Genomic DNA, 12,950 nt, shown 5'->3' with positions numbered 1-12,950 from the left:
TTTTGGTCCAGTTTCACCTAAATGCTTTTTTTGGATTCATTATTATTTATTTTGCACCAGAGGAAAGATTCTTTTTCATTTTTCAACTGTGAGAACATTTCATCCCTAAAGTAGGGGATGAACATAATTTTAAGAATAATGCTATTTAATAGACTGTTATAAGATTACCATACAATTAGAATAATGATATGATTGAATTGCCAAGCAAACTGGAAGCAGTTTTCACAGCTAGCAAACCATTAAACCTAGCATATTGTAGAGAGTTTCATTAAACCTACCATTAAACCTTTGAAAAACTTTATATGTTGTCTTTTTTTCAACCTAGCAAAGGCCTCTCTCCTTGTCCCAATTAAAACATATTAAGAGTATTTTGGTTTAAATATTTGTCTTCATTCTAACAATTCCTCCCAACAAGTACAAAACAAACAAATTTCCCATGGCAAAACCTCTTATGGCCTAATGGCCCAGAGGACATTTACCAAGGGTTTTCCACCTCAAACATACAACAAACAATCATTCTACGCAACCTAAATTCGTTTGAAAAATCATCCTCAACAAGAAACAAAGCAACCACATCAAGCATGCAAACATAATTTTGTTCTCTTGAATTGGATTTCCAGACCTGGTATTTTAGCAAGTTGTTACTAAAATTAATTTCTATTAAATTAGGAAGTCTAAGGTTAAGAAACTACAGAATTATAAAGTGATATAAAATTTAATTTGCTTTATTCTAAGTGTTAGAGCCTTATCATATACTCTTTAACACCATTGTTATTCTATTTCACTTCATTCCATTCCTAATACAAGCTATTACTTTCTTTTAAGTAAATAACTATTCAGCATACCAAACGTAATCTAAGTCTTATTTATTCTGCTTCGCATATGTTTATTGAAAAGGCAAACTGAGATTTTGTCAAACACTTAAATACGTTTTTAAAATTATTATTTCAAATCGCACATTTTTAAATCATTATTCAAAAAAATCGCAAATCCAAATCAACCAACTCATTTCTTTTTCATATGGGTCCTCAAATTTTCCGCGCGTTTGAAACTACTCTCGCCAATAGCGCGTGGTTTCGAAATCTTGCTGCAACGGGAGTTTAACCAGGAACTTCGCTGCCAGAAACAGAAGACGCGAAAACAAAACAAACTTCTTTCCCCAAATCAAAAAATTAAACCATCAATGAAACCCTTCTCTAATAACCAGAAATCCCAGATGGGTCCCCAAATTTTCCAACACTTTCCCACCCTTTCCCTCACTTTCTCTCACTTTCTTCTCCTCTCTCTCCTCCTCCTCACCACCACCACCACCACCACCAGCAGCACTGCCACCACCATCTACGACCACCTCCGCCTCAACGGCCTCCCCACAGGCCTCCTCCCGAAGGGCATAACCAACTTTTCGGTCTCACCCGCCACCTCGCTCTTCCAAATCTCCCTCCCAAACCCTTGCATCGCCAAGATCGAGAACCAGCTCCTCTACGACCCCAACATCTCCTTCCACCTCACCCACGCCTACATCGGCAACCTTTCCGGTGTCTCGGCGCAGGAGCTCTTCCTCTGGTTCCCTGTGAAAGGGATACGTGTGGATGTTCCCAGCTCTGGGGTTATTCACTTCGATGTGGGCGTGGTCGACAAGCAGTACGCATTGTCACTTTTTGAGTCCCCTCTTGATTGCACCGCGGCTGACCCTTTAGACCCCAGTGATTTTGTCGGTGGCGGTCGCCCGGATTCGGAGTCTCTGACGGTCAGTATCTGTTTCACTTGTCTTCTACTCAATGAATTGTTTTATTTGCAATATGTGGGAACTTTTTGTTTGTGCGGTGGTGAATTTGGATTAGTCTTTTTTAGGTTTCGCATTGTAGGAATCTGTGGGGATGTAGGAATATGGGGTTTCATATCTTTAGTTTTGGATTTTTTGGTGATATGATTGCTTTTTGGAATTTCGATTGCCTTTTAAAGTTCTAATTGTGGAGCTTTGTGGTATGGGATTTTGTTTTGATAGGGTGGGGAGATTGTTTTTTGTTTAGGGTTTTTTTTTTTTTTTTTTGGGTGAACTTCCGATTAATGTTTTATGGCTTTCCATTGTTGGTATTTGTGAGGATGTGATGATTATAAATGGAACTGGTGAATTTTTTGGTTATCTTTGTTGGCTTGGATTGTCATTTATATTGAGACTACTGATGATTTTTTTTTTTTTTTTAGTAATAAACTGGTCTTATTAAAAATTTAAGGTGCCTCTAAGCACACCAGAAATATACAAGAGGAAGCAACTAACTAGAAAGCGAAAAAACGAAAAGAAAATCGCCAAAATTAAGCGATAAAAGGGGACACAAAAGCCACCGTCCAAATATATAAAGTATGAAAAAATGAAGCTAAAATATTCTCTAAGGACCTCTCTAAATCCTCGAAACACCTAATATTTCTTTCTTTCCAAAGACACCAAAAAAGGCATGTCAGCATCATCTTCCAAAGACAAGACAAACCCTGAGCGTAATAGGTGTTTCAAGGAATTCCAAATAAAACAAGAAAAGCTTCATTAAGAATTGTATCCCCACACCACATATCATGCCAAAATTTTGTCATAGCCCCATCCTCCACCTCAAATCTAGAAAAGCCTAAGAATGTCTCCCACCCTTTCCTGATGTTCTTCCACAACCCCACCCAAAAGGCACCTGCAGGTTCAAAGGAGCACTAACCTCCCATAAACTGCCAAACTTCCGCAATTCTCCACCAAGCTTCTCTCTCAATCCCATAATGCCACAACCGTTTACCTAACAGAGCCCGGTTGAACATCACCAAAGTCCTGTTACCCAGCCCTCCCTCTGAAATTCGGGTACACCTTAGACCAACTTACCAAGTGATATTTGAACTCATCGCCAATCCCTTCCCCATAAAAAATCTTGTTGTAGCTTCTCAAAGCAAGCACCTACACTTGTTGGGCAAGGAAATAGAGGAAAAAAATTATGTGGGTAGGTTGGCCAGGGTACTCTTGATAAGGGTGACTCTACCTCCCTTGAAAAGGTATAACATTTTCCAACTGGCCAACCGACGTTCAATCTTCTAGATAACACCGTCCCATATATGAATAAACTTATAGGAAGCTCCCAACGGAAGACCTAGATACTTCACTGGCAGAGTGGCAACCCCGCACCCTAAGATTCCAGTTAAACTTTCCCCTTGATCTACATCCCCCTACAGGAATTAAATCTGACTTAGCCAAATTAACTTTCAAGTCCGAAGCAGCTTCAAACAAAAGAAAGAAACTTGGAAGATAGTGCAACTAAGAAGGACGAGAATTGCAAAAGATCAAAGTATCATCAACAAACAACAAATGAGAGAAAGAAGCATTGTCAACTTTGAAGCCTTCTAGCATACCCTCACCGACCGCAACAAAAATCATTCGACTCAAAGCCTTCATCACAAAAACAAACAACAGGGTGAGAGAGAATCCCCTTGCCCAACCCACTAGAGCTACTGAAAAATCCATTTGGAGAGCCATTTACCAACATTGAGAAGCACACAAAGGAGATACAAGGAGCTATCTACGAGCACCATTTTCCTCCAAAACCACACTTCCTCAGCATATACAAAAGAAACTCCCAATTTACATGATCAAAAGCTTTTTTCAGATCCGTTTTACAAATGACGCCAGGCTCCCTAAATCTTAATCTACTATCAAGACATTCATTGGCAACAAGGATCGGATCAAGAATTTGCCTCCCCTTGACATAGGCGCTTTGAGATTTGGAAATGACCTTCTCCAAAACCGTCTTCGATCTATCCGCCAATTTTGTAGCAATGATTTTGAATATTCCTCCCACAAGACTAATAGAGCAAAAATCTTTGAGAGCAATAGCACCTGGAGTTTTCCGAATAAGCGAAATGAACAAATCATTGAGGCTCTTTTCAAATAAACCTCCATCATTAAAATCCCTAAACGCCACCATAATGTCCCCCCCTCTAAGCATCCCAACACGCTTGGAAGAAAGCCATAGAAAAGCCATTAGGACTCAGCGCCTTATCTCCAACCATAGCTGACACTACCTTTCTAACCTCCTCCTTTTCAAAGCTCTCTCCAACCAATTGGCCTCAGACTCCAAAATAGAATCAAAGGAGATACCATCCACCAAATGCCTTCACCTACACTGCTCAGTAAAAAGCTTTTGATAGAACTTGACGATGTGCACGCCAATTTCTATCTGACCGGAGGATAGAGTGTTGCCAATCATTAAGGAATCCAAAGAATTGTACCTTCTATTTGAGTTGGCTATGAAATGGAAAAAATTTAATGCACTTGTCACCTTCCTTCCACCACAACGCCCTAGATATCTGCCTCCTGCTCAACTCCTCCATAAGAGAACACTTCTCTATCTCTCTGACAACCTCAGCCTTTCTCAAAAGCTCCTCCTCACCTAAGGCCCCACCTTCTTCAATAACATCAAAAGCTTGAAGATCATCAATGAGCTTCCTCTTGTTTCTCTCTACATTGCCAAACACTTCTTCATTCAATTTCTTCAAATCCAGTTTCAAAGTCTTGAGCTTACAAGCTAAAACAAAACTAGGCGAGCCTTGGAACGAGTAAGAATCCCACCATTGTTTCACTAGACCCACAAAACCTTTTGCCTTAAGCCACATGTTTTCAAATTTGAAAGGCTTGCTCCCTTTTGAAACGCCACCACAGTCAAGGATTGAGATGTGGTCCGAATAAAGGCAAGAAAGCCTCTTTTGAGAAACCAAGGGAAACCGAACTTCCCAATCATGGGAAACAAGAAAACGATCAATCCTAGACCACATTGGAGGATCATGAGAGATCGACCAAGTAAAAGAGCCACCAGCAAGAGTGAGATCCATGAGGTCCTGATCAGAAATAAAGTCAGAGAAATCCGTCATAGCAGAACAAAGACGAGCCTTGCCAGATCTTTCACTGGGAAAACGCGTTACATTGAAGTTTCCCCTTATGCACCACGGCAAGTTCCATTAGCTACAAATGCTAGCCAATTCATCCCAAATAAGTCTTCAATCACATCCAGAATTCGTGTTGTATACATTTGCAAAGGCCTAGACGAAATGATCCCCAACATTCTTGAATGAGACTGCGAGGGTGTAATCCCCCATACACTCATCGACCTTCTTCACCACCCTTGTGTCCCACATAATTTGGATGCCCCCTGAGGCCCCATTGGAATCCAAGGAACACTAGTCCACATGATTGCAACCCCATAAGCTGCGCACAACGTTGCACGATAAACTATGAAGCTTAGTTTATTGAAAGCAAATAATATCCACCTTCCAATCTTTGAGCAAGTTACTAACCCTTGACGTTTACTCCTCTTGTTCAACCCCCTCACGTTCCAAGAAAGAATTATCGGCTTCATAACACAACTGGATGACCACTCACCTTCTTATTACCATGGCTTGAACAAGAACCTCTAGCATCGTAATTGACTGATAGATTTGAGGTGAGGGATTGGGCTAAGACCAAATTTTGGCATTATCTGTGGTGTGGGGATACAGTTCTTAAGGAAGCTTTTCTTGTTTTATTTGGTATTGCCCGTGCGAAGGATGCTTCTGTTTTGGAATAATTTAGAGCTCTTGAGTGATTCCAATCAGTGGAGCGTGAGCTTTTCTAGAGAAAAGCATGATTGGAAAGTAGATATCTTTGCTTATTTATTTATTTATTTTTTTTTTTTCTAGGTGTTGCACTCAGTTAGTATTGGAAGAGGTGGTGAAGAGAGGTTGTGGTGGGTTTCCTTCAAAAAAAAGATTGTTCAAGGTCGGGTCTTTCTTTAGCTCTCTGGCTTGCTTTGAAGGAGTAGCTTTCCTTGGAAGAGTGTGTGGTAGACTCAGGCTCCTAGGCAAGATCCTTACTTTGAATAATCTTAGAAAGATGCATGTTATTTCGGTGGATAGATGCTGCATGTGCAAGCGAAATGGGGAATAACAAAGGCTAAGGATGACCCCTCGCCTTCCTTGTTACTTCTGATGAATTTGTTTGAGCAAAAAATTTGAATGAATAACATCTGGGCACGATTATGTTGATGTCATACCCTTCCTCTTAGACTCGTCAATTTTCAAATTTTTTGTTGCTTCCATGCCATTCATTTCCACAATGTAGCTTTTTTTGAAGAACTGTGATTGATGTGGTGGTTGATGCCATGCCCTTCCTTATAGGTTTAGATTTATGGAGAACTGTAAATCACGTACTATATTGGGCTTCTGAATCTTGTTTTTGGATGTGACAACTAAGAAACTTTCCACTTTTAGCTTCTAGATTCTGTCCCCCGCCCTTCTTGTAAGTTGAACCTTAGACTCATCAATTTTCAAATAATTTGTTGCTTCCATGCCATTCATTTCCATCATGTAGCTTTTTTCTGAAGGAGTATGGTTGATACACAAAATTTGTGATGTGGAAATTTTTTGGGATTATGAATATGTGATGATTCAAGGTAAAATATGTTGACTCGTTGTAGAACGAATGAGTCAACACATCTATATCTATATATATATTCGTTCTACACTTTCTTTCTTTTTTTTTGGCCTGAGGCTGTTATGATTCTTAGTAAATATGATAAGTTCTAATTTCATGATATCTGTTTTTGAGGCTGATTTACACCAGTCAATCATGTAATTGTACTCTTTTTTGCAAAGGTATAATAGAACTTTTGGTGATATAAAGAATCAAAGTTACTTATTATGGTTCTTCTTTTTATAAGGGGTCCTTTGCAGCTGATAGCATGCCCTTCATTTCTTTGAGTTTGTTTTCATAAAATTATATTTATATATAACTTTTGTCATTTAAGAAAATTAATTGGGGACTTGTATTTAAGAAATTTGATGAGCATCTTGGCCTAAGATTTTACTTTTGACTTTAGTGGTGTAATATTTGTTAAGTTACAAATAATGATTGTACTAGTCATAATGGATAGCTTCATTGTGTCCTAGATGGCGTTTTAAGTTGCAATCAATGTTTTAGGTTGAAACAGTTATATCCATAAACATAGCTATCTTCATGGAAAAACCACTAACGTGTTAGATTTTGCAAAGCAAAATTCATGTGTAAGTTGCAATATCTTTTAGGATTTCAAATAATTTGTGATACTTAGAAGTCATGCAGCCGACCTTGGTAGTTGGGGTTATTTCTTTATTGAGTTGAACGAGTTGAGGGAAGGACATATTGAAGCTTGGGATTGTTCATCTCTATTCTATAATGTATAATCATCTAAAGAATCTTAATAACATACTAGATTTTGTGCATAGAATCTGTTTGGATGTGATAGTTCTGACTGATAATGTCTAATTCCTTCTGAAGTAAATTTTCCGTTGAAAATTTGACTTTCTTGATCTGACTTTTTGTTTTCTTAAAAAATTCAACAAACTTTAATATTGGGTGATAGTTGCACATAAATTTTCTCTTGATGAATCTGTTTTTTCATTTCTGATGGTACTAAATTTGGCTACCCTTCAATTTCAGGGCGAATCTGGAAACCTTAGTGATGAACTTGGTCAGCGTGATGTACTGAGGGCTGTGTCATAGATTTGTGGAGGCAGATATGGTTCAATATTCAAGTTAGCCCACTCAGCCTATAAATAAATAAACAAAAAAATAGAAGAAACGTTAGTATCTGTGTGTTTTTTTTCTTTTGCCTCTCGAGAATTTGGGATCTGGTTTCACTAGTCTTATGCTTAAGGAATGTGTGCTTCTGCGCTGTGTTGTACAGACTTTTTGGCCTGATACTTGTGTCTTTATGAGAAAGATTACACCGTTTGTTAAAAAAGAGGGAGAAGAGAAGAGGTGAGGTGAGGTGAGGACAGGGGCATCGGGTAAGGTTCGTTTTCACAAATGGTATTCTGTAAATGTTATTTGTTGATATCATGTCAGTCTCATTTGTAGCTCCTGTATTCACTTCCTGTAAATTGAGGAAATGGCATTGTGTCATGATGGTTTTGATGAATAAGTATACTGGAAAACTATGCTGTTTGTTGTTATCATATTACTTAGTACAGATGAGTGCTTTATTGAGTTTTGTTGTTATCTTACTTTTGAGTTGATTGATGAGAATATAAGACGATCCCTCCCTTTCTTTCTTCTTCTTCTTCTTCTTCTTCTTCTTCTTCTTCCTTTTTTTTTTAATGAATAATAATTTATCAAAAAGAGAGCATCGTACACAAAAAGTATATAAGAGAAACAATTACCCTTAATGTACGGTGTCTGAAATTTAAAAAGTTAATGAGATTTTCAAGATTCAAGGAGCAATTAGGAACATAAGTTATAGTCCAATCTAAGACAGATTTGAGGGAGAATTTTAAACATAACACATCAGACTCTCCGTCTTTGAATAGGTGTTGATTTTTCTCTCTCCAAATGCTCTACATTCATGGTGCAGGAGTACCTTTCCAAATGGTCTCTTTGGAATGTTCCTGTCCTTGAGTCTTTCAACAATGTTCCCGTCCTTGAGTCTTCCAACAATATAGCAGCTGAAGGATGCTGTTAGGAATGACCCACAAAACTCCGAATAAGTTTAGAACTTTAATGAAATGAGAATGAAGAAATTGAAATGTGAGGAAAGCTATGAAATGGAAAAGATCTACTGCTTCTACGTTGCCCCTTCTTCCTTCATTCATTAAGTAGAGCTAAAATAAGCTAAAGGGACACAGCTCATAGGATACCTGCCCTTCTTCTAGAAGATTTACGTATCACTCCCTTTATATTCTTAGGAAATTACAGTTCACTCTAACACTCTTTCTCAAGCTGCAGCAAATATATCATATAAGCCCCAGCTTAGATCGAATAAATTCTAATCGACTATTACAAAGAGACTTCATAAACACATTAGCAAGTTGATCTCCAAAATTTACAAGAGGTATAGAAATATCTCCACTCAATATTTTATCTATAATAAAATGACAATCAACTTTAATGTGCTTTGTTCTCTTATGGAACACTGGGTTAGAGGCAATGTGCATAGCAGCCTGATTATTGCAATACAAAGGAATAGATGTAGGAACTGAAAATCCAATTTCCTGAAGAAAGTGTTGTAACCATGTCCATTCACTAGTCGTATGAGCTGGAGCTCTATCTCTGCCTCTGTATTGGTTAAGTCGGTGAAGAATTTTATTTAAGATTAAATCCAACTCAAATTGGAAGACCTAGAAAATGTGGTTAAGCCTAATCAATCAAGGAAATGAACAAATTGGAATTTCATTAAGTGGAGTTAAAAATCGGATTTGTCAATTCCAGATTGGTGGTCGGTAGAATCCAAGGAATTCACTCTGTCGGTGGTTGGAGGCGCTACGGGTATTAGGATACGTGAGAAATGCAAAAGTATGACAAGGTCCATTCTCCTCGACAAAGACGAGACTGCTTGGTTGATCAAGTCTTTCGGCGAGTTAGTTTCGGTCCAAGACTCCAGAGTTTTTTGGAATCAATCCGTTCGTGGTTTTCCTCGCATCCTTGCGCAGCAATGCTACAACAGGCACAGTTATTTTTTGACCGTTGAGGAATATGAGGGTAGAAGAAGGAGCGGCCCCATCAGGGTTCCGAAAGGAAGATTTGGTGAAGGATGGGAGAAATTCGGGTTGAAACTCCGATTAACTTTTAGGCTTCTCCACGTTGATTTTACCAGCTCCTTGAAGCAGTTGGGTACTTTTGGAGTTCCTCTTGTGGAGTCCAGTAACGTGACGAGGAGGAGTTATGCCGAGGTTCTGAGGTCCTCGCCGCCAAAGCTGGAAGAGTCACTTCCCTCCTTTCAGGTGGGTCCTCTGGCTAAGGGCCTCGGTGATCAATTGAAAGCAACGGTTAAGACGACTTCGACAAAGTCAGTCCCTCCTGTGATGGCAGGTCCAACGAAGGCTGTTTGGGCTCTGGCGTTTGTTCCGGTCGTAGGCCTAAGGAAAAGGGCGGCTGGCTCTAGCCCCCTATTGTCGTCCCCTGCTACACGCAAGCCTGCAACTTGCAAGTCACGTTTTAGTGACAACCTCGATTTTCGCAGCTTCAGGAAGACGTTGGAGAGTCTTCTTGTAGATATTAGACATTGCCTGTCAGTTCTAGACCAATTGGGTGAGGGCATGTTGGGTCATGGGCCCAAGCAACCCGTTTTCCGCCCCAAGCTCAAGAATCGGTCTGCTCATCAGGGCTCCAGTTTCTTCTGGCCCAAAGCTAAGGGTCCTCCGCTAGCCCAAGTCGCTTCACCGCCGGCCTCTGACCTTAAAGGTAAAGCCCCGCTGGTTCTCCCCAGCCTCCGGCCCAAGCTTGTTTATAAGGCTAAGGTTGGTTCGGACCCTGCTTCAAGCAACTCAGGGGCTTCTTCTTCCTCCCTGGTATCGACTTCTCTGCCCCTCGCTGGTTGTGCGCCAAAGTCTCCTAGGCCTGTCACTTTTCTTTCAGGCTCAGACGGCTCTTCGCTGGAGGTTCCTTCTCCTTCTACTGAACCGGACTCCGATCCGTCTCAAGCCAGCTGTGTTCTCTCTCGGCCCAAAACGTTGGAGCTGGCGCTTCCCTGTTTATCACCGGTCATCTCAGTGCTGCTGCCGCCCCTTGCTTCTCCGGTGGTCTTCCCTTTGGCGCGCCTTCAGCACTTCTCCCCCTCCCCCCCTTGGAGGCGCCGATGGCCGTGTCTATTAGGCTTCAACTCAGGTCACCACCCTTGGTCAAGGATTCTCTCCCCCCTTTGGGTCCCTCGGTTCTGCTTCTCTTGCACCTAACCCCGACCCACTCTCTTGCCCCAATCCCTGTGGAGGCTGCACCCCCCTCTCTTTCAGTGGCTGGTGACTTAGAGTTGGATTTTCCCGCTGTGGTCAATCCCATCCCTCTGGCTTGCTGCCTTCCTCCCAAGTCCAAGTGGAAGAATGGGAAGAGCTCTCTGGTCTGGCTTATGCCGATGTTAGAGGATTCCTGGTACTCTGTGGGTCTCTCCTGCGATGACTCTGTTCATAATCCTTTGCCCCTGTTTTTTGATATGCTATCTAAGCATGAAGACCAAGGGAAGTGCTCCAATCCGAAGGTGCGTAAAAAAAGGTGTTAGAGAAGTTAATGTTCTCTTTTGCTCTGTCAACTATGATGCTCGTAGCAGCAGTGTCTCTCGTGGTAGGAACAAGAGGAGGGCTCTCAATGGTTCCTTATGAATCCCAGATTGATCTCTTGGAATGTTAGAGGGTTGAATCAAAGAAGCAAGCAGTTGAAAATCAGGAACCTCCTCAGGCAGTGGAAGGCTGACATAATTTGTTTGCAAGAAACCAAATTAGAACTTATCTCTAACAGTATCGTGAAAAGCTTGTTGGGTTGTCAGTTTGCGGATTGGTGCTTTCTTCCTTCAAGCGGGGCTTCCGGTGGTATCCTGTTGATGTAGGATAGGAGGGTTGTGGAAAAATTTGAGGTGCTGGTGGGGGATCACGTCGTGGCTTGTAGCTTTAGAAATTGTGCAGATAACTTCTCTTGGGCTTTTGCTGGGGTTTATGGCCCTAACCTCGATCCTCTCCGTAGGAATTTATGGGACGAATTGGCTGGTTTGCTTAGTTTGTGGGATCTCCCTTGGTGCATTGGTGGTGACTTCAATGTCATCCGCTTCTCCTGTGAGTGTTTAGGAGCCGCTCGCATTTCTCCCGCGATGGCGGATTTCTCCGACTTTACCTTAGAGCATGGCCTCATGGACCTTCCCCTTACAGGTGGATCATTCACATGGTCCAATCTCTCCTTTCGGTCTAGGATTGACAGATTTCTAGTCTCTCCGGTTTGGGAGGCTAAATATCCTGGTCTCTTCTAGAAGAGGGTTCCCCGCTTTTGCTCTGATCACTTCCCCATCCTCCTCGATTGCAGTGGTATTCATAGAGGGAAAAGACCTTTTAAGTTTGAGATTATGTGGCTTCAGGAAGACGGCTTCGTGGAGAGGGTGAGGCTTTGGTGGGAGTCTTACTCCTTCCAAGGCTCCCCTAGCTTTGTTCTTGCTCAAAAATTGAAGGCACTAAAGGTTGATCTCAAATCTTGGAACGAAAAGGTGTTTGGAAACGTGGAATCCCTTAAATTGGCTCGTCTTGAAGAATTGGGTGCGCTTGACAGAATTGAGGAAGAGAGAGGCTTAGATCTCGAAGAACTTTTGAGGGAAAGATCGATTGCTAGTGATCTGGAAAGAATTATTCTCCAAGAAGAAATCAGCTGGAGGCAAAATTCCAGGGTTCTTTTGCTAAAAGCGGGCGACAAATGCACTAAGTTCTTTCATCAGATTGCTAACTCGAACAGAAGATCCAACTCCATAGAATCCCTGTCTGTTAATGGCTCAATCACTTCTGATCAACCGGCCATCAGAGACCACATTGTTCTATGAGTCTCTTTTTTTCTGAGCAATACAACTGGAGGCCCAAATTGGATGGCATTGCTTTCAACTCCTTATCCTTGGAAGAAGCCGCTCAGTTGGAGCTTCCTTTGAGGAAAGGGAGGTCCTAGAGGTGGTAAAATCTATGAACCGAGACAAGGCTCCTGGCCCTGATGGCTTTCCCTTAGCTTTTTTCCAAGACTGTTGGGATGTGATCAAATCGGATATCATGGGTGTCTTCACAGATTTTCATGCTCATAACAAATTTGTGAAAAGCCTCAACGCCTCTTTCATTGCTTTAATCCCCAAATCCCCTGGGGCAACCGATCTCGCAAACTTTTGGCCTATTAGCCTAGTGAGTGGTATTTATAAGATCATTGCTAAAGTTCTTGCTAATAGAATGAGTCGTGTTTTGGAGAAAATTATTTCAGAACCTCAGAATGCTTTTGTCAAAGGTAGACATATTTTGAACTCGGTCCTCATAGCCAGTGAATGCTTGGATAGCCGTATCAAGTCTAGCCTCCCAGGGGTTCTTTGCAAACTAGATATTACGAAGGCTTTCAACCACGTCAACTGGAAGTTCTTATTGTACATGCTAAAAGGATGCGGCTTCAAGGATAAATGGGTCTATTGGATCTCTCA

At 41.2% G+C, this 12,950-nt stretch overlaps 1 protein-coding gene across 2 annotated transcripts; it reads left to right on the top strand.

Moving 5' to 3' along the window:
• Window positions 1–1,115: 1,115 nt before the first annotated feature.
• On the top strand, window positions 1,116–8,023 carry LOC133852360 (uncharacterized). Of its 2 annotated transcripts, XR_009895922.1 has the most exons (3): window positions 1,116–1,747; window positions 7,475–7,617; window positions 7,722–8,023. XR_009895922.1 is itself a non-coding variant. In XM_062289103.1 (2 exons), the coding sequence occupies exons 1-2, from the start codon at window positions 1,184–1,186 to the stop codon at window positions 7,535–7,537; spliced, it is 627 nt and encodes a 208-aa protein (XP_062145087.1). In that variant the 5' UTR covers window positions 1,116–1,183; the 3' UTR covers window positions 7,538–8,023. The 2 variants fall into 2 exon arrangements, 1 of the variants encoding a protein (XP_062145087.1); XM_062289103.1 differs by having other exon boundaries at window positions 7,475–8,023.
• The last annotated feature ends 4,927 nt before the right edge of the window (window positions 8,024–12,950 follow it).

The sequence above is a fragment of the Alnus glutinosa genome, chromosome 12 (genome assembly GCF_958979055.1).
Source record: "Alnus glutinosa chromosome 12, dhAlnGlut1.1, whole genome shotgun sequence".
NCBI classification, from domain to species: domain Eukaryota; kingdom Viridiplantae; phylum Streptophyta; class Magnoliopsida; order Fagales; family Betulaceae; genus Alnus; species Alnus glutinosa.
This window is presented reverse-complemented; position numbering and strand designations above follow the sequence as displayed.